General features: G+C 43.3%; 1 protein-coding gene across 2 annotated transcripts; it reads right to left on the reverse strand.

Moving 5' to 3' along the window:
• Nucleotides 1-405: 405 nt before the first annotated feature.
• Nucleotides 406-21,220, reverse strand: LOC121587224 (prostaglandin reductase 1). 2 transcript variants are annotated; one of them, XM_041904143.2, is made up of 9 exons: nucleotides 20,988-21,220; nucleotides 16,160-16,313; nucleotides 15,195-15,298; nucleotides 8,041-8,208; nucleotides 5,095-5,212; nucleotides 4,782-4,937; nucleotides 4,550-4,655; nucleotides 1,495-1,613; nucleotides 406-925 (listed from the first exon to the last, which is right to left on the reverse strand). In XM_041904143.2, the coding sequence occupies exons 2-9, from the start codon at nucleotides 16,265-16,267 to the stop codon at nucleotides 815-817; spliced, it is 990 nt and encodes a 329-aa protein (XP_041760077.1). In that variant the 5' UTR covers nucleotides 16,268-16,313; nucleotides 20,988-21,220; the 3' UTR covers nucleotides 406-814. The 2 variants fall into 2 exon arrangements, with proteins under 2 accessions (XP_041760077.1, XP_041760076.1); XM_041904142.2 differs by having other exon boundaries at nucleotides 16,160-16,346.
• Between the last annotated feature and the right edge of the window lie 1,368 nt (nucleotides 21,221-22,588).

The following is a 22,588-nucleotide window of genomic DNA, read 5'->3' on the forward strand; positions in this document are numbered from 1 at the left end:
GTCACTACAGTATAAACTCAGTATAGACCAGGTTATGAGGTTGCTAGGTGTTGGGTTAAGGTCACTACAGTATAAACTCAGTATAGACCAGGTTATGAGGTTGCGAGGTGTTGGGTTAAGGTCACTACAGTATAAACTCAGAATATACCAGGTTATGAGGTTGCTAGGTGTTGGGTTGAGGTCACTACAGTATTACCTCAGTATAGACCAGGTTATGATGTTGCTAGGTGTTGGGTTAAGGTCACTACAGTATAAACTCAGTATAGACCAGGTTATGGTGTTGCTAGGTGTTGGGTTAAGGTCACTACAGTATAAACTCAGTATAGACCAGGTTATGGGGACTGTCTGGTAATTAGTCAAATCTTATGTTATTGGTATAGAAAAAGTAATGATCAGTAGGCTTGATATATTATAAACATTGTATTGTGAAGACATGTTTATTTAGTTAATAGCATCACACTGGAACAAAGCCTGTCTGTCTGTTGAATTACACTGGACCAAAACCTGTCTAGCTGTCTGTTGAATTACACTGGACCTAAACCTGTCTAGCTGTCTGTTGAATTACACTGGACCAACACCTGTCTAGCTGTCTGTTGAATTACACTGGACCTAAACCTGTCTTGCTGTCTGTTGAACGTGTCTATGGATAAACATGGACCAGAACATTAGAGTGTGGTATTCAGGAAGGATTCTGGAATGTTGAGTACAAACAGATTCCGGATCTAGAACCTGGAGTGTGTATGAAGTTGAGTGTTCTGGAATGCTTTAGCCAGATGTTCTGGAGGAGTGTAATGTTGTTGTGATTGTGACATCTTCACACCTTGACCACAGCCTTGCCGATGTTGTCTCCCTGTAGCATGCCCATGAAGGCAGCAGGCATGTTGTTGAAACCACTGGTGATGTGTTCATTGCATCGCAGCTTGCCCTGAAGGATCAACACAAACATTTTATTCTCTTCCTCGTCATCAGCGTCATCATTACTGTCATCACCATCATCATCCTCGTCATCATCATCATCACCGCCGTCATCACTGTCATATTCTTCCTCATCATCATCATCAGGCTTACACAGTGTTTGGCAACAGTTTTCATGGATTCACATGACTCAACAAAACTACCTTCAGAAGGAATCTTTACTGGATGGGTTTCTATTGTATCCTGAACGTCCATAACACTGGTAATAGAACACTGGTAATAGAACACTGGTAATAGAACACTGGTAATATAACACTGGTAATAGAACACTGGTAATAGAACACTGGTAATAGAACACTGGTAATAGAACATTGGTAGTAGAACACTGGTAATACAACACTGGTAATAGAACACAGGTAATATAACACTGGTAATAGAACACTGGTAATAGAACACTGGTAATAGAACACTGGTAATAGAACACTGGTAATAGAACACTGGTAATAGAACACTGGTAATAGAACCCTGGTAATAGAACAAAAGTAGTAGAACCCTGCTAGTAGAACCCTCTCCCAGTACCTCAGTCATCCAGGCCATCAGCCTCCTCAGTGACTGCTGGTGTTTGTGTTTCCAGCGACCACACAGGAAGCCCTCCATCCTCAGCTGCTTGAAGATCATATGGGAGTGGACATACGGCCCTGTAATAGAAACACATACAGTAGCCTATATATTAACATATACAGATATACGGATCCAGTTACACAGATGCAGATATAGTAAGATCATATGGGAGTGGACATAGGGCCCTGGCTAATAAAAAAATACCTGTCTGTGGTGTGGACAGTATACCTGTCTGTGGTGTGGACAGTATACCTGTCTGTGGTGTGGACAGTATACCTGTCTGTGGTGTAGACAGTATACCTGTCTGTGGTGTGGACAGTATACCTGTCTGTGGTGTGGACAGTATACCTGTCTGTGGTGTGGACAGTATACCTGTCTGTGGTGTGGACAGTATACCTGTCTGTGGTGTGGACAGTATACCTGTCTGTGGTGTGGACAGTGTACCTGTCTGTGGTGTGGACAGTGTACCTGTCTGTGGTGTGGACAGTATACCTGTCTGTGGTGTGGACAGTATACCTGTCTGTGGTGTGGACAGTATACCTGTCTGTGGTGTGGACAGTATACCTGTCTGTGGTGTGGACAGTATACCTGTCTGTGGTGTGGACAGTATACCTGTCTGTGGTGTGGACAGTATACCTGTCTGTGGTGTGGACAGTATACCTGTCTGTGGTGTGGACAGTATACCTGTCTGTGGTGTGGACAGTATACCTGTCTGTGGTGTGGACAGTGTACCTGTCTGTGGTGTGGACAGTGTACCTGTCTGTGGTGTGGACAGTATACCTGTCTGTGGTGTGGACAGTATACCTGTCTGTGGTGTGTACAGTATACCTGTCTGTGGTGTGTACAGTATACCTGTCTGTGGTGTGGACAGTATACCTGTCTGTGGTGTGGACAGTATACCTGTCTGTGGTGTGGACAGTATACCTGTCTGTGGTGTGGACAGTGTACCTGTCTGTGGTGTGGACAGTGTACCTGTCTGTGGTGTGGACAGTGTACCTGTCTGTGGTGTGGACAGTGTACCTGTCTGTGGTGTGGACAGTGTACCTGTCTGTGGTGTGGACAGTGTACCTGTCTGTGGTGTGGACAGTGTACCTGTCTGTGGTGTGGACAGTGTTATATGTCTGTGGTGTGGACAGTGTACCTGACTGTGGTGTGGACAGTGTACCTGTCTGTGGTGTGGACAGTGTACCTGTCTGTGGTGTGGACAGTATACCTGTCTGTGGTGTGGACAGTGTACCTGTCTGTGGTGTGGACAGTGTACCTGTCTGTGGTGTGGACAGTGTACCTGTCTGTGGTGTGGACAGTATACCTGTCTGTGGTGTGGACAGTATACCTGTCTGTGGTGTGGACAGTATACCTGTCTGTGGTGTAGACAGTATACCTGTCTGTGGTGTGGACAGTATACCTGTCTGTGGTGTGGACAGTATACCTGTCTGTGGTGTGGACAGTATACCTGTCTGTGGTGTGGACAGTATACCTGTCTGTGGTGTGGACAGTATACCTGTCTGTGGTGTGGACAGTATACCTGTCTGTGGTGTGGACAGTGTACCTGTCTGTGGTGTGGACAGTGTACCTGTCTGTGGTGTGGACAGTATACCTGTCTGTGGTGTGGACAGTATACCTGTCTGTGGTGTGGACAGTATACCTGTCTGTGGTGTGGACAGTATACCTGTCTGTGGTGTGGACAGTATACCTGTCTGTGGTGTGGACAGTATACCTGTCTGTGGTGTGGACAGTATACCTGTCTGTGGTGTGGACAGTATACCTGTCTGTGGTGTGGACAGTATACCTGTCTGTGGTGTGGACAGTATACCTGTCTGTGGTGTGGACAGTATACCTGTCTGTGGTGTGGACAGTATACCTGTCTGTGGTGTGGACAGTGTACCTGTCTGTGGTGTGGACAGTGTACCTGTCTGTGGTGTGGACAGTATACCTGTCTGTGGTGTGGACAGTATACCTGTCTGTGGTGTGTACAGTATACCTGTCTGTGGTGTGGACAGTATACCTGTCTAAGGTGTGGACAGTATACCTGTCTGTGGTGTGGACAGTATACCTGTCTGTGGTGTGGACAGTATACCTGTCTGTGGTGTGGACAGTGTACCTGTCTGTGGTGTGGACAGTGTACCTGTCTGTGGTGTGGACAGTGTACCTGTCTGTGGTGTGGACAGTGTACCTGTCTGTGGTGTGGACAGTGTACCTGTCTGTGGTGTGGACAGTGTACCTGTCTGTGGTGTGGACAGTGTACCTGACTGTGGTGTGGACAGTGTACCTGTCTGTGGTGTGGACAGTGTACCTGTCTGTGGTGTGGACAGTATACCTGTCTGTGGTGTGGACAGTGTACCTGTCTGTGGTGTGGACAGTGTACCTGTCTGTGGTGTGGACAGTGTACCTGTCTGTGGTGTGGACAGTGTACCTGTCTGTGGTGTGGACAGTATACCTGTCTGTGGTGTGGACAGTATACCTGTCTGTGGTGTGGACAGTATACCTGTCTGTGGTGTGGACAGTATACCTGTCTGTGGTGTGGACAGTATACCTGTCTGTGGTGTGGACAGTATACCTGTCTGTGGTGTGGACAGTATACCTGTCTGTGGTGTGGACAGTATACCTGTCTGTGGTGTGGACAGTATACCTGTCTGTGGTGTGGACAGTATACCTGTCTGTGGTGTAGACAGTATACCTGTCTGTGGTGTGGACAGTATACCTGTCTGTGGTGTGGACAGTATACCTGTCTGTGGTGTGGACAGTACACCTGTCTGTGGTGTGGACAGCATACCTGTATGTGGTGTGGACAGTATACCTGTCTGTGGTGTGGACAGTATACCTGTCTGTGGTGTGGACAGTATACCTGTCTGTGGTGTGGACAGTATACCTGTCTGTGGTGTGGACAGTGTACCTGTCTGTGGTGTGGACAGTATACCTGTCTGTGGTGTAGACAGTATACCTGTCTGTGGTGTGGACAGTATACCTGTCTGTGGTGTGGACAGTATACCTGTCTGTGGTGTGGACAGTATACCTGTCTGTGGTGTGGTGTCGTTGTACATTGAGATGCTTCCACACACAGCTATTCTGCCATACTCTCTCATCTGAGGCATCACTACACTGGAGAACTTCCCACCAACCTGGACAGAGAGAGAGAGAGAGAAAGAGATTGGACTTCGATACACACACGCACACACACGCATGTGCACACACACACACACAGACAAAGAGTGCGTCTGTGTGTGTGAGTGGTGCAGCGGCCTCACGTTCTCAAAGTAGCAGTCGTATCCGTGTGGCGCGGCCTCCCTGAGTGAGTTCTCCAGAGAGGTGACAGTCTTGTAGTTGAAGACCTGGTCAAAACCCAGCTCCTTTAGATAGGACAGCTTGGTATCTGTCCCCGCACAGCCCACCACTGTACAGCCCTGAGGACACACACACACACACACACAGACTCATTATACATTATGAAAGTCACTGATAACTCACAGAGGCACATGGAATATAGAACACAACTTGGAAGTAACTAACACTGTGGAGACGTTGTGGGAACGCTGTGGGAACGTTGGGGGAATGTTGTACCTTGATCTTGGCGATCTGTCCCACCACTGAGCCCACGGCCCCTGCTGCAGCGTTCACCAGAAGAGTCTCCCCCTCCTTTATCTCACACACCTCCTCTAGTCCATACAGAGCTGTCAGACTGTAGAGAGATATCATTACACCTCCTCTAGTCCATACAGAGCTGTCAGACTGTAGAGAGATATCATCACACCTCCTCTAGTCCATACAGAGCTGTCAGACTGTAGAGATATCATCACACCTCCTCTAGTCCATACAGAGCTGTCAGACTGTAGAGAGATATCATCACACCTCCTCTAGTCCATACAGAGCTGTCAGACTGTAGAGAGATATCATCATCACCACACCTCCTCTAGTCCATACAGAGCTGTCAGACTATAGAGAGATATCATCACCACACCTCCTCTAGTCCATACAGAGCTGTCAGACTGTAGAGAGATATCATCACACCTCCTCTAGTCCATACAGAGCTGTCAGACTGTAGAGAGATATCATCACACCTCCTCTAGTCCATACAGAGCTGTCAGACTGTAGAGAGATATCAACACACCTCCTCTAGTCCATACAGAGCTGTCAGACTGTAGAGAGATATCATCACACCTCCTCTAGTCCATACAGAGCTGTCAGACTGTAGAGAGATATCATCACACCTCCTCTAGTCCATACAGAGCTGTCAGACTATAGAGAGATATCACCACACCTCCTCTAGTCCATACAGAGCTGTCAGACTGTAGAGAGATATCATCACCACACCTCCTCTAGTCCATACAGAGCTGTCAGACTGTAGAGAGATATCATCACCACACCTCCTCTAGTCCATACAGAGCTGTCAGACTATAGAGAGATATCACCACACCTCCTCTAGTCCATACAGAGCTGTCAGACTGTAGAGAGATATCATCACACCTCCTCTAGTCCATACAGAGCTGTCAGACTGTAGAGAGATATCATCACCACACCTCCTCTAGTCCATACAGAGCTGTCAGACTGTAGAGAGATATCATCACCACACCTCCTCTAGTCCATACAGAGCTGTCAGACTATAGAGAGATATCATCATCATCAAACCTCCACTAGTCCATACAGAGCTGTCAGACTATAGAGAGATATCATCATCATCAAACCTCCACTAGTCCATACAGAGCTGTCAGACTATATAGAGATATCATCACCACACCTCCTCTAGTCCATACAGAGCTGTCAGACTGTAGAGATATCATCACACCTCCTCTAGTCCATACAGAGCTGTCAGACTATAGAGAGATATCATCACACCTCCTCTAGTCCATACAGGGCTGTCAGACTGTAGAGAGATATCATCACAACTCCTCTAGTCCATACAGAGCTGTCAGACTGTAGAGAGATATCATCACACCTCCTCTAGTCCATACAGAGCTGTCAGACTGTAGAGAGATATCATCACCACACCTCCTCTAGTCCATACAGAGCTGTCAGACTGTAGAGAGATATCATCACCACACCTCCTCTAGTCCATACAGAGCTGTCAGACTGTAGAGAGATATCATTACACCTCCTCTAGTCCATACAGAGCTGTCAGACTGTAGAGAGATATCACCACACCTCCTCTAGCCCATACAGAGCTGTCAGACTGTAGAGAGATATCATCACACCTCCTCTAGCCCATACAGAGCTGTCAGACTATAGAGAGATATCATCACACCTCCTCTAGTCCATACAGAGCTGTCAGACTATAGAGAGATATCATCACACCTCCTCTAGTCCATACAGGGCTGTCAGACTATAGAGAGATATCATCACACCTCCTCTATTCCATACAGAGCTGTCAGACTGTAGAGAGATATCATCACACCTCCTCTAGTCCATACAGGGCTGTCAGACTGTAGAGAGATATCAACACACCTCCTCTAGTCCATACAGAGCTGTCAGACTGTAGAGAGATATCATCACACCTCCTCTAGTCCATACAGAGCTGTCAGACTGTAGAGAGATATCATCACACCTCCTCTAGTCCATACAGAGCTGTCAGACTATAGAGAGATATCATCACACCTCCTCTAGTCCATACAGAGCTGTCAGACTGTAGAGAGATATCATCACACCTCCTCTAGTCCATACAGAGCTGTCAGACTGTAGAGAGATATCATCACACCTCCTCTAGTCCATACAGAGCTGTCAGACTGTAGAGAGATATCATCACACCTCCTCTAGTCCATACAGAGCTGTCAGACTGTAGAGAGATATCATCATCACCACACCTCCTCTAGTCCATACAGAGCTGTCAGACTATAGAGAGATATCATCACCACACCTCCTCTAGTCCATACAGAGCTGTCAGACTGTAGAGAGATATCATCACACCTCCTCTAGTCCATACAGAGCTGTCAGACTGTAGAGAGATATCATCATCACCACACCTCCTCTAGTCCATACAGAGCTGTCAGACTGTAGAGAGATATCATCACACCTCCTCTAGTCCATACAGAGCTGTCAGACTGTAGAGAGATATCATCACACCTCCTCTAGTCCATACAGAGCTGTCAGACTATAGAGAGATATCATCACACCTCCTCTAGTCCATACAGAGCTGTCAGACTGTAGAGAGATATCATCACCACACCTCCTCTAGTCCATACAGAGCTGTCAGACTGTAGAGAGATATCATCACACCTCCTCTAGCCCATACAGAGCTGTCAGACTGTAGAGAGATATCATCATCATCACCATCTTCTTCACCCTCATCACCACTATGTCTCTCACACCTCTCAACCACACACAGAGAGAGAGAGAGAGAGAGAGAGAGAGAGAGAGAGAGAGAGAGAGAGAGAGAGAGAGAGAGAGAGAGAGAGAGAGAGAGAGAGAGAGAGAGAGAGAGAGAGAGAGAGAGAGAGAGAGAGAGAGAGAGAGAGAGAGAGAGAGAGAGAGAGAGAGAGAGAGAGAGAGAGAGAGAGAGAGAGAGTTCCATCCTACCCAGGCATGCCGATGGCCCCCAGGGCCAGGGAGAGGGGGATATCCTGGGGCCAGTCGGGCAGCACAGGGGTCAGCTCTGCCACATCACACACCCAGTGACTCCTCCATCCACAATCACTGACCACATGGCAGCCCACCGGGAAGCTGGGGTTACAGCTCTGGATCACCCTGGAGGGAGGGAGGGAGTGAGGGAGGGATAGAGAGAGAGAGGTGGAGAGAGAGAGACAGAGAGCAAGAGGTGAGTGTGTGAAAGCATGTGTCAGTAAGTCTATAGTATGTCAACATGAGTGTCAGTGAGTCTATAGTGTGTCAACATGAGTGTCAGTGAGTCTATAGTGTGTCAACATGAGTGTCAGTGAGTCTATAGTGTGTCAACATGAGTGTCAGTAAGTCTAGTGTGTCAACATGAGTGTCAGTAAGTCTATAGTGTGGTCCTCTGTAGCTCAGCTGGTAGAGCACGGCGCTTGTAACGCCAAGGTAGTGGGTTCGATCCCCGGGACCACCCATACACAAAAATGTATGCACGCTTGACTGTAAGTCGCTTTGGATAAAAGTGTCTGCTAAATGGCATATTATTATTATTATTAACATGAGTGTCAGTAAGTCTATAGTGTGTCAACATGAGTGTCAGTAAGTCTATAGTGTGTCAACATGAGTGTCAGTGAGTCTATAGTGTGTCAACATGAGTGTCAGTAAGTATATAGTGTGTCAACATGAGTGTCAGTAAGTATATAGTGTGTCAACATGAGTGTCAGTGAGTCTATAGTGTGTCAACATGAGTGTCAGTAAGTCTATAGTGTGTCAACATGAGTGTCAGTGAGTCTATAGTGTGTCAACATGAGTGTCAGTAAGTCTATAGTGTGTCAACATGAGTGTCAGTGAGTCTATAGTGTGTCAACATGAGTGTCAGTAAGTATATAGTTTGTCAACATGAGTGTCAGTAAGTCTATAGTGTGTCAACATGAGTGTCAGTAAGTCTATAGTGTGTCAACATGAGTGTCAGTGACTCTATAGTGTGTCAACATGAGTGTCAGTAAGTCTATAGTGTGTCAACATGAGTGTCAGTAAGTCTATAGTGTGTCAACATGAGTGTCAGTGAGTCTATAGTGTGTCAACATGAGTGTCAGTAAGTCTATAGTGTGTCAACATGAGTGTCAGTAAGTATATAGTGTGTCAACATGAGTGTCAGTGAGTCTATAGTGTGTCAACATGAGTGTCAGTGAGTCTATAGTGTGTCAACATGAGTGTCAGTAAGTCTATAGTGTGTCAACATGAGTGTCAGTGAGACTATAGTGTGTCAACATGAGTGTCAGTAAGTACGAGCTTCAATTCCATACAACACTCCTTCAGTAGCCTCCAACTGCTCTTAAACACTAGTAAAACTAAATGCATGCTCTTCAACCGAACGCTGCTTGCACCCGCCCACCCGACTAGAATCACTACTCTAGACGGGTCTGACCTAGAGTACGTGGACAACTACAAATATCTAGGTGTCTGGTTAGACTGTAAACTCTCCTTCCAGACTCACATTAAGAATCTCCAATCCAAAGTTAAATCTAGAATCGGTTTCCTATTTCGCAACAAAGCCTCCTTCACTCATGCTGCCAAACATGCCCTCGTAAAACTGACTATCCTACCGATCCTTGACTTCGGCGATGTCATTTACAAAATAGCCTCCAACACTCTACTCAGCAAATTGGATGTTGTCTATCACAGTGCCATCCGTTTTGTCTCCAAAGCCCCATATAATACCCACCACTGTGACCTGTACGCTCTTGTTGGCTGGTCCTCACTACATATTCGTCGCCAAACCCACTGGCTCCAGGCCATCTATAAATCACTGCTAGGCAAATCCCTGCCTTATCTTAGCTCATTGGTCACCATAGCAACACCCACCCGTAGTCTGCGCTCCAGCGGGTATATCTCACTGGTCATCCCCAAAGCCAACACCTCCTTTGGCCGCAATTCCTTCCAGTTCTCTGCTGCCAATGACTGGAACAAATTGCAAAAATCTCTGAAGCTGGAGACACTTATCTCCCTCACTAACTTTAAGCATCAGTTGTCAGAGCACCTTACCGATCACTGCACCTGTACACAGCCCATCTGAAATTAGCCCGCCCAACTACCTCATCCCTATATTGTTATTTATTTTGCTCATCTGTACCCCAGTATCTCTATTTGCACATCATCTCTTGCACATCATTCCAGTGTTAATACTAAATTGTAATTATTTTGCACTATAGACTATTTTATTGCCTTACCTCCATAACTTGCTAAATTTGCACACTGTATATTAATTGTATTTCTGTTGTATTTTTTTGATTTTTGTTTTGTTTTACCCCATATGTAACTCTGTGTTGTTGTTTTTATCGCACTGCTTTGCTTTATCTTGGCCAGGTCGCAGTTGTAAATGAGAACTTGTTCTCAACTGGTTTACCTGGTTAAATAAAGGTGAAATAAAAAAAATAAAAAAAATAAAAAAAGTGTGTCAACATGAGTGTCAGTGAGTCTATAGTGTGTCAACATGAGTGTCAGTAAGTCTATAGTGTGTCAACATGAGTGTCAGTGAGTCTATAGTGTGTCAACATGAGTGTCAGTGAGTCTATAGTGTGTCAGCATGAGTGTCAGTAAGTATATAGTCAACATGAGTGTCAGTAAGTATATAGTGTGTCAACATGAGTGTCAGTAAGTCTATAGTGTGTCAACATGAGTGTCAGTGAGTCTATAGTGTGTCAACATGAGTGTCAGTAAGTCTATAGTGTGTCAACATGAGTGTCAGTGAGACTATAGTGTGTCAACATGAGTGTCAGTAAGTCTATAGTGTGTCAACATGAGTGTCAGTAAGTCTATAGTGTGTCAACATGAGTGTCAGTAAGTCTATAGTGTGTCAACATGAGTGTCAGTTAGTATATAGTGTGTCAACATGAGTGTCAGTAAGTCTATAGTGTGTCAACATGAGTGTCAGTAAGTATATAGTGTGTCAACATGAGTGTCAGTAAGTCTATAGTGTGTCAACATGAGTGTCAGTAAGTCTATAGTGTGTCAACATGAGTGTCAGTGAGTCTATAGTGTGTCAACATGAGTGTCAGTGAGTCTATAGTGTGTCAACATGAGTGTCAGTAAGTCTAGTGTGTCAACATGAGTGTCAGTAAGTCTATAGTGTGTCAACATGAGTGTCAGTAAGTCTATAGTGTGTCAACATGAGTGTCAGTAAGTCTATAGTGTGTCAACATGAGTGTCAGTTAGTATATAGTCAACATGAGTGTCAGTAAGTATATAGTGTGTCAACATGAGTGTCAGTAAGTCTATATAGTGTGTCAACATGAGTGTCAGTGAGTCTATAGTGTGTCAACATGAGTGTCAGTAAGTATATAGTCAACATGAGTGTCAGTAAGTCTAGTGTGTCAACATGAGTGTCAGTGAGTCTATAGTGTGTCAACATGAGTGTCAGTAAGTCTATAGTGTGTCAACATGAGTGTCAGTGAGTCTATAGTGTGTCAACATGAGTGTCAGTAAGTCTATAGTGTGTCAACATGAGTGTCAGTGAGACTATAGTGTGTCAACATGAGTGTCAGTAAGTCTATAGTGTGTCAACATGAGTGTCAGTGAGTCTATAGTGTGTCAACATGAGTGTCAGTAAGTCTATAGTGTGTCAACATGAGTGTCAGTGAGTCTATAGCGTGTCAACATGAGTGTCAGTAAGTCTAGTGTGTCAACATGAGTGTCAGTAAGTCTATAGTGTGTCAACATGAGTGTCAGTGAGTCTATAGTGTGTCAACATGAGTGTCAGTAAGTCTATAGTGTGTCAACATGAGTGTCAGTGAGTCTATAGTGTGTCAACATGAGTGTCAGTAAGTCTATAGTGTGTCAACATGAGTGTCAGTAAGTCTAGTGTGTCAACATGAGTGTCAGTAAGTCTATAGTGTGTCAACATGAGTGTCAGTGAGTCTATAGTGTGTCAACATGAGTGTCAGTGAGTCTATAGTGTGTCAACATGAGTGTCAGTAAGTCTATAGTGTGTCAACATGAGTGTCAGTAAGTCTATAGTGTGTCAACATGAGTGTCAGTAAGTCTATAGTGTGTCAACATGAGTGTCAGTAAGTCTATAGTGTGTCAACATGAGTGTCAGTGAGTCTATAGTGTGTCAACATGAGTGTCAGTAAGTCTATAGTGTGTCAACATGAGTGTCAGTAAGTCTATAGTGTGTCAACATGAGTGTCAGTAAGTCTATAGTGTGTCAACATGAGTGTCAGTAAGTCTATAGTGTGTCAACATGAGTGTCAGTGAGTCTATAGTGTGTCAACATGAGTGTCAGTGAGTCTATAGTGTGTCAACATGAGTGTCAGTAAGTCTAGTGTGTCAACATGAGTGTCAGTAAGTCTATAGTGTGTCAACATGAGTGTCAGTAAGTCTATAGTGTGTCAACATGAGTGTCAGTAAGTCTATAGTGTGTCAACATGAGTGTCAGTTAGTATATAGTCAACATGAGTGTCAGTAAGTATATAGTGTGTCAACATGAGTGTCAGTAAGTCTATATAGTGTGTCAACATGAGTGTCAGTTAGTATATAGTCAACATGAGTGTCAGTAAGTATATAGTGTGTCAACATGAGTGTCAGTAAGTCTATAGTGTGTCAACATGAGTGTCAGTAAGTATATAGTCAACATGAGTGTCAGTAAGTCTAGTGTGTCAACATGAGTGTCAGTGAGTCTATAGTGTGTCAACATGAGTGTCAGTGAGTCTATAGTGTGTCAACATGAGTGTCAGTGAGTCTATAGTGTGTCAACATGAGTGTCAGTGAGTCTATAGTGTGTCAACATGAGTGTCAGTAAGTCTATAGTGTGTCAACATGAGTGTCAGTGAGTCTATAGTGTGTCAACATGAGTGTCAGTAAGTCTATAGTGTGTCAACATGAGTGTCAGTGAGTCTATAGTGTGTCAACATGAGTGTCAGTAAGTCTATAGTGTGTCAACATGAGTGTCAGTAAGTCTATAGTGTGTCAACATGAGTGTCAGTGAGTCTATAGTGTGTCAACATGAGTGTCAGTGAGTCTATAGTGTGTCAACATGAGTGTCAGTGAGTCTATAGTGTGTCAACATGAGTGTCAGTAAGTCTATAGTGTGTCAACATGAGTGTCAGTGAGTCTATAGCGTGTCAACATGAGTGTCAGTAAGTCTAGTGTGTCAACATGAGTGTCAGTAAGTCTATAGTGTGTCAACATGAGTGTCAGTGAGTCTATAGTGTGTCAACATGAGTGTCAGTGAGTCTATAGTGTGTCAACATGAGTGTCAGTGAGTCTATAGTGTGTCAACATGAGTGTCAGTAAGTCTATAGTGTGTCAACATGAGTGTCAGTAAGTCTAGTGTGTCAACATGAGTGTCAGTAAGTCTATAGTGTGTCAACATGAGTGTCAGTGAGTCTATAGTGTGTCAACATGAGTGTCAGTGAGTCTATAGTGTGTCAACATGAGTGTCAGTAAGTCTATAGTGTGTCAACATGAGTGTCAGTAAGTCTATAGTGTGTCAACATGAGTGTCAGTAAGTCTATAGTGTGTCAACATGAGTGTCAGTAAGTCTATAGTGTGTCAACATGAGTGTCAGTAAGTCTATAGTGTGTCAACATGAGTGTCAGTGAGTCTATAGTGTGTCAACATGAGTGTCAGTAAGTCTAGTGTGTCAACATGAGTGTCAGTAAGTCTATAGTGTGTCAACATGAGTGTCAGTAAGTCTATAGTGTGTCAACATGAGTGTCAGTAAGTCTATAGTGTGTCAACATGAGTGTCAGTTAGTATATAGTCAACATGAGTGTCAGTAAGTATATAGTGTGTCAACATGAGTGTCAGTAAGTCTATATAGTGTGTCAACATGAGTGTCAGTTAGTATATAGTCAACATGAGTGTCAGTAAGTATATAGTGTGTCAACATGAGTGTCAGTAAGTCTATAGTGTGTCAACATGAGTGTCAGTAAGTATATAGTCAACATGAGTGTCAGTAAGTCTAGTGTGTCAACATGAGTGTCAGTGAGTCTATAGTGTGTCAACATGAGTGTCAGTAAGTCTATAGTGTGTCAACATGAGTGTCAGTGAGTCTATAGTGTGTCAACATGAGTGTCAGTGAGTCTATAGTGTGTCAACATGAGTGTCAGTAAGTCTATAGTGTGTCAACATGAGTGTCAGTGAGTCTATAGTGTGTCAACATGAGTGTCAGTAAGTCTATAGTGTGTCAACATGAGTGTCAGTGAGTCTATAGTGTGTCAACATGAGTGTCAGTAAGTCTATAGTGTGTCAACATGAGTGTCAGTAAGTCTATAGTGTGTCAACATGAGTGTCAGTGAGTCTATAGTGTGTCAACATGAGTGTCAGTGAGTCTATAGTGTGTCAACATGAGTGTCAGTGAGTCTATAGTGTGTCAACATGAGTGTCAGTAAGTCTATAGTGTGTCAACATGAGTGTCAGTGAGTCTATAGCGTGTCAACATGAGTGTCAGTAAGTCTAGTGTGTCAACATGAGTGTCAGTAAGTCTATAGTGTGTCAACATGAGTGTCAGTGAGTCTATAGTGTGTCAACATGAGTGTCAGTAAGTCTATAGTGTGTCAACATGAGTGTCAGTGAGTCTATAGTGTGTCAACATGAGTGTCAGTAAGTCTATAGTGTGTCAACATGAGTGTCAGTAAGTCTAGTGTGTCAACATGAGTGTCAGTAAGTCTATAGTGTGTCAACATGAGTGTCAGTGAGTCTATAGTGTGTCAACATGAGTGTCAGTGAGTCTATAGTGTGTCAACATGAGTGTCAGTAAGTCTATAGTGTGTCAACATGAGTGTCAGTAAGTCTATAGTGTGTCAACATGAGTGTCAGTAAGTCTATAGTGTGTCAACATGAGTGTCAGTAAGTCTATAGTGTGTCAACATGAGTGTCAGTGAGTCTATAGTGTGTCAACATGAGTGTCAGTAAGTCTATAGTGTGTCAACATGAGTGTCAGTAAGTCTATAGTGTGTCAACATGAGTGTCAGTACGTCTAGTGTGTCAACATGAGTGTCAGTAAGTCTATAGTGTGTCAACATGAGTGTCAGTGAGTCTATAGTGTGTCAACATGAGTGTCAGTAAGTCTATAGTGTGTTTGAGTCCACATGCCCTTCTCCCCCATAATGTTTCCTTACTTGGCAACTTGTGACCCAATCATCACGTCTCCCTCCTTCATCTTCGTCTGGCTGTAGGGTCTCATGTAGGGGTCCACACTAAGGAACACAGCCTCCAACAGCACCTAAACAGGGGTCTATTCATTAATGCACAACGTAGCGAAACGTTTTGCAACTGAAAATATTTTTTGACAAAAATGAATAATTGTTCAAGGGTGTATTCATTAGTGATTACCGTTTTGCAAAGAAAACACATTGTTTATATTGGAGAAATTCAGATTAGTCCCTCCCTGTTTCGGCCCAGATAACCAGTTTCTAGTACAAATGTATTAAGCACAGGTTATCAAGTCATTTCACATGCCATGGAACATGTTGGAATTGCAAAAGGGATGTGTTAATTCTGTGTGAAATTTCCGGTAGGGCTATGTGTCCAAGACTATTTTCCCCCTCTGAGACATTAAAGAGTAATTACGCCACTTTTCAACTTCATATTCAATATCTCCAGCATCAATCCAGTGTCTACATATATGAAAAAAGTGTGTGTCTATGATCTGTGCTTAAAAACATAAGAAGGCCCTAAACAAATATTCTCTGTGACATCACAGGGTAGGATTAAAAGTTTAAAAAACGGTGATTTTCAAAACCTGCAAAGAGTTTCCCAGAGGTAAAGAGTTTCCCAGAGGTAAAGAGTTTCCCAGAGGTAAAGAGTTTCCCAGAGGTAAAGAGTTTCCCAGAGGTAAAGAGTTTCCCAGAGGTAAGGTGTTTTCTTGCTCTCCACTTTACTGCGAATCTGTGTTGGAAAACCACTGTTGTTTTTTTTGATGATGTCATCGGGTAGAACTTTGTAATGTTATATATGTTTTCTACAAAACATAGAAATGCACTGTTTCCAAATATGTAGACACTGGTATTGTGCTGCAGATAGTAAAAATAAGATAGAAAAGTAGTGGAATTGCCCTTCAAAGACTATCCTATCCTATCCTCACCTGTCCATTCCTGGGCTGTGGCAGCGTCTCCTCCCTCAGATGGAAGTCACTAGCCTTGGGGAAACCCTGGAAGTGCTGTCGTAACGTCCAGGCCTTGGACACAACCATGGTGCTCTGCTCCTCTGGTCTAAAGCAGTAGATCTGTAGAGACTGGCTGGATGGAAGAGGAGGAGGAGGAGACAGGGGTCTGAGTGTATGAGAGAGAGAGAGAGATATAGAACATGTGTTGTGTGTCTTGGGTGGAAATCACAGTGTAAATATTTGCATTCCTTTGTGCATATCCTAATACATCCTATCACAGCTATGTTTACACAGGGAAGGTCATGAAAACTATTGTTTACCCATGTCTACTCAGGGCAGGTCATGAAAACTATTGTTTACCAATGTTTTCTCAGGGCAGGTCATGAAAACTATTGTTTCCCATGTTTACTCAGGGCAGGTCATGAAAACTATTGATATGACATAAAAACAGATTAAGCTACTTTGGGTTCGGAGCAAATATACATTTTCATTCTCTACTGCAAGATAATGGACAATAAAGTTTTCTTCTTGTACACTACCGCTCAAACGTTTTAGAACACCTACTAATTCAAGGGTTTTTCTTTCTTTTTACTATTTTCTACATTTTAGAATAATAGTGAAAACATCAAAACTATGAAATAACACATATGGAATCATGTAGTAACCAAAATAAAGTGTTAAACAAATTTTATATTTGAGATCCTTCAAATAACCACCCTTTGCTTTGATGACAGCTTTGCACACTCTTGGCATTCTCTCAATCAGCTTCATGAGGTAGTCAATGCATTTCAATTAACTGATGTGCCTTCCTAAAAGTTAATTTGTGGAATTTCTTTCCTTCTTAATGCATTTGAGCCAATCAGTTGTGTTGTGACAAGATAGTGGGGGTATACAGAAGATAGCCTTATTTGGTAAAAGTCCATTTTATGGCAAAAACAGCTCAAATAAGCAAAGAGAAACGACAGTCCATCATTACTTTAAGACATGAAGGTCAGTCAATACGGAAAAAGTGCAGTCACAAAAACCATCAAGCGCTATGATGAAACTGCCTCTCATGAGGACAGCCACAGGAATGGAAGACACAGAGTTACCTCTGCTGCAGAGGATAAGTTCATTAGTGTTACCAGCCTCAGAAATTGCAGTCCAAATAAATTATTCACAGAGTTCAAGTAACTGACACACCTCAACATCAACTGTTCAGAGGAGACTGTGTGAATCAGGCCTTCATGGTCGAATTGCTGCAAAGAAACCACTACTAAAGGACACCAATAACAAGAAGAGACTTGCTTGAGCCAAGAAACTCAAGCAATGGACTTTAGACGAGTGGACATGTGTCCTTTGGTCTGGAGTCCAAATTTGAGATTTTTGGTTCCAACCGCCATGTCTTTGTGAGACGCAGTGTGGGTGAACGGATGATCTCTGCATGTGTATTTCCCACCGTAAAGCATGAAGGAGGAGGTGTTATGGCATGGGGGTGCTTTGCTGGTGACACTGTCTGTGATTTATTTAGAATTTAAGGCACACTTAACCAGCATGGCTACCACAGCATTCTGCAGCGATACGCCATCCCATCTGGTTTGGGCTTAGTGGGACTATCCTTTGTTTTTCAACAGGACAATGACCCAACACACCTCCAGGCTGTGTAAGGGCTATTTTACCAAGAAGGGGCGTGATGGAGTGCTGCATCAGATGACTTAGCCTCCACAATCCCCCGACCTCAACCAAATTGAGATGGTTTGGGATGAGTCGGACCGCAGAGTGAAGGAAAAGCAGCCAACAAGTGCTCAGCATATGTGGGAACTCCTTCAAGACTGTTGGAAAAGCATTCCAGGTGAAGCTGGTTGAGAGAATGCCAAGAGTGTGCAAAGCTGTCATCAAGGCAAAGGGTGGCTATTTGAAGAATCTCAAACATAAAATATATCTTGATTAGTTTAACACTTTTTTGGTTACTACATGATTCCATATGTGTTATTTCATAGTTTTGATGTCTTCACTATTATTCTACAATGTAGAAAATAGTAAATATAAAGAAAAACCCTTGAATGGGTAAGTGTTCTAAAACGTTTGACCGGTAGTGTAATTCAAATGATTCTACTTCTTTACCTGAATATGCTGATTACTGCAGCATAAAACTGAAGAACTATGTCCAGCTATCCTGGGCCTATTCTTCAGGTTTTGAGATCAAATATATGCACTTGTTTGAAGCAGACGACCAAGCTATTCTATGCTAGCCGTTATGCTTAATGCTAAACTGATATCAATATGTGTTGTTAACTCAATGTTTCTCAGGCGTCAACATGCGGAATAGACCTACTTCTGCAACAAACAACAAAAAATACATTCCTTACCTAGCTATATTTCACGGTGTAAAGCTGATGAACTATTGCCATCTATGTTTTCCATTAAAGTATTTGGTAATTGAATGAAATAGACATACAGTGGGGGAAAAAAGTATTTAGTCAGCCACCAATTGTGCAAGTTCTCCCACTTAAAAAGATGAGAGAGGCCTGTAATTTTCATCATAGGTACTTGTCAACTATGACAGACAAAATGAGAAATAAAAATCCAGAAAATCACATTGTGGTATTTTTTATGAATGTATTTGCAAATTATGGTGGAAAATAAGTAAGTGGTCAATAACAAAAGTTCCTCAATACTTTGTTATATACCCTTTGTTGGCAATGACACAGGTCAAACGTTTTCTGTAAGTCTTCACTAGGTTTTCACACACTGTTGCTGGTATTTTGGCCCATTTCTCCATGCAGATCTCCTCTAGAGCAGTGATGTTTTGGGGCTGTCGCTGGGCATCACAGACTTTCAACTCCCTCCAAAGATTTTCTATGGGGTTGAGATCTGGAGACTGGCTAGGCCACTCCAGGACCTTGAAATGCTTCTTACGAAGCCACTCCTTCGTTGCCCGGGCGGTGTGTTTGGGATCATTGTCATGCTGAAAGACCCAGCCACGTTTCATCTTCAATGCTCTTGCTGATGGAAGGAGGTTTTCACTCAAAATCTCACGATACATGGCCCCATTCATTCTTTCCTTTACACGGATCAGTCGTCCTGGTCCCTTTGCAGAAAAACAGCCCCAAAGCATGATGTTTCCACCCCCATGCTTCACAGTATGTATGGTGTTCTTTGGATGCAACTCAGCATTCTTTGTCCTCCAAACACGACGAGTTGAGTTTTTACCAAAAAGTTATATTTTGGTTTCATCTGATCATATGACATTCTCCCAATCCTCTTCTGGATCATCCAAATGCACTCTAGCAAACTTCAGACGGGCCTGGACATGTACTGGCTTAAGCAGGGGGACACATCTGGCACTGCAGGATTTGAGTCCCTGGCGGCGTAGTGTGTTACTGATGGTAGGCTTTGTTACTTTGGTCCCAGCTCTCTGCAGGTCATTCACTAGGTCCCCCCGTGTGGTCCTGAGATTTTTGCTCACCGTTCTTGTGATCATTTTGACCCCACGGGGTGAGATCTTGCGTGGAGCCCCAGATCGAGGGAGATTATCAGTGGTCTTGTATGTCTTCCATTTCCTAATAATTGCTCCCACAGTTGATTTCTTCAAACCAAGCTGCTTACCTATTGCAGATTCAGTCTTCCCAGCCTGGTGCAGGTCTACAATTTTGTTTCTGGTGTCCTTTGACAGCTCTTTGGTCTTGGCCATAGTGGAGTTTGGAGTGTGACTGTTTGAGGTTGTGGACAGGTGTCTTTTATACTGATAACAAGTTCAAACAGGTGCCATTAATACAGGTAACGAGTGGAGGACAGAGGAGCCTCTTAAAGAAGAAGTTACAGGTCTGTGAGAGCCAGAAATCTTGCTTGTTTGTAGGTGACCAAATACTTATTTTCCACCATAATTTGCAAATAAATTCATTAAAAATCCTACAATGTGATTTTCTGGATTTTTTTCCTCAATTTGTCTGTCATAGTTGACGTGTCCCTATGATGAAAATTACAGGCCTCTCTCATCTTTTTAAGTGGGAGAACTTGCACAATTGGTGGCTGACTAAATACTTTTTTTCTCCACTGTATAAGCACTGCCACTGTTGATTTCAGAAAACTTAATTACAGCTACTTTGCAACAGTGTTGCTATGGGTTGCTATATGGGTGGCAGTAACGACTTTGATCTCGAATGCGTCCACTTCATGCAGAGAAATGACACCCCGGCAATGAACTAAAGCAGCCGTTCAGAATGAAATCTAGTTGTGATTAATTGGCTTTTATGGAATGCAATATATGCACTTGTTCAGACAAGATTACAAAACCCAAGGCTGGTCCCAAATCTGTTTGTATGCCTACTGTAGCCTACATACAACCAACTCGTATTCCTATAGTCGGTGTCTGTGGTTGAAGTTTAATTATTGGTTTGAAGCAGACGACCAAGCTACTCTATGATAGGCGTTATGCTTAATGCTAAACTGATATCAATATGTGTTGTTAATTCAATGTTTCTCAGGTGTCAACATGCTGAATATACCTACTTCAGCAACAACAACAAAAATGCGAGGAGCGGAAGAACCCGCCCGTAGGCTACATGCGTGCTGGTAAACATTTCATCCAAGCAGCCAGATAACGGATTGGGACGAGTCCTACTTTTAGCTAAAGCGAATCCTCACTCGTACGAAATCCGTTAGTAAACGCGTATTTACGCAGTGTTCACATTTCCCACCACAAAATCGACTGAATGAGTGTAGGCCTACGTCTCCTAAACGCGGAACTTGTAAATTCGATAAACATTTGGACTAAACAAACACGGAACATTAGGGTAGAAAAGTGTGGAATGTCTGTATACTTTACCTGCTTCAGTGGAGAAAGTTGCCTTGTCGGTGGATCTCAGGATTGGATATAGTAGTCGATCTGTCGCAGTGTCCGGAAAGGAACTGTGGACTTTGTTACTGGAGTGTGAGTTATAACGTTGCCTAACCTTTCACCCGAATATTTCCTCACCGACCGAAAAAGCGGAATCGTTCAACCCGCACGCGCTGCGCCTAATAGTGCGTTTATAACCAAGTAGTAAGGTGGTATTTACCATGTCTCTTGAATGCCCCCCCAACTGGTAATAGAGGGAAACTCGTCTATCATCCCTGAGCTCAGACTTCTCCCACATGCTGACCTCAGACGTCACCTAATAAGGAAATGACCTCCAGAACAGCATTTTCGGCAGTTAAATGCAACAACAAAACATTATTTATAAAAAGCAATCTATTATTATGGTTTTGTAACACTATAATTCGTTTACAAGCATGATATCCATACTTTTACGTATGCCTGGTATGGCAACTGCTCGGCCTCCGTGCGTACTGCCCAGTACATCACTGGGGCCAAGCTTCCTGCCATCCAGGACCTCTATACCAGGCGGTGTCAGAGGAAGGCCCTCAAAATTATCAAAGACTCCAGCCACCCTAGTCATAGACTGTTCTCTCTGCTACCGCCAAGTCTAGGTCCAAAAGGCTTCTCGACAGCTTCTACCCCCAAGCCATAAGACTCCTGAACAGCTAATCATGGCTACCCGGACTATTTGCACCACCACCCCATCTTTTTACCCTGCTGCTACTCTGTTAATTATTTATGGATAGTCACTTTAACTCTACCCACATGTACATATTACCTCAACTACCTCAACTAGCCGGTGCCCCCGCACATTGACTTTGCACCGGTACCCCCCTGTATATAGCCTCCCTACTGTTATTTTATTTTACTTCTGCTCATTCTTTCTCAACACTTTTTTGTTGTTGTTGTTATATTTTACTTTTTTATTAAGAAATAAATGCATTGTTGGTTAAGGGCTGTAAGTAAGCATTTCACGGTAATGTCTACACCTGTTGTATTCGGCGCATGTGGCAAATAAAATTGGATTTGATTTGATTTGGTTGATGCAGCTTGTTGGCTTTTAGCCAATTGCAGTTTCTCAATGAGTTCAAATCATGTGAATGATTCCAACTGGTATTTACGACGTCATAACGGGTACTTACCACCTTCTCACTCTGTTATAAACGCAGCATTACTCCATCAATTTATGCTGCCTTCATAACCAAGTGGGAAGGTGGTAATTACTAGAGGTGTGCCGAGTAGTCGGACAAACGGGTATAGTAACGGATATGGGCAATTTTCTTGATACGATTATGATCAGAGTATTTTTTAAATAATCCGTGATCGGAAAAAAAGTAATTTTTGGGTGCCAGCATGCGTCTTTCTCATGTCAGTCAGTCAAGTGAGGCGCTACATCGTCTAAAAAGCTCAGCTGGCTAGTTTGCCTGTCTTTAAAGAGAAGGGCGGGCTGTATATTGATCCTGCTGCTCTGATTGGATAGAGTGAAGTTGTATTTCTCTGTCCACTCGCTTCATGATTTCACCCGATCACTTTCACTTCTGTTTCGGTCTGATCATTCATGTTAGCCT

The sequence above is a fragment of the Coregonus clupeaformis genome, chromosome 18, assembly GCF_020615455.1.
Source record: "Coregonus clupeaformis isolate EN_2021a chromosome 18, ASM2061545v1, whole genome shotgun sequence".
In the NCBI taxonomy this organism is placed as follows: Eukaryota; Metazoa; Chordata; class Actinopteri; order Salmoniformes; family Salmonidae; genus Coregonus; species Coregonus clupeaformis.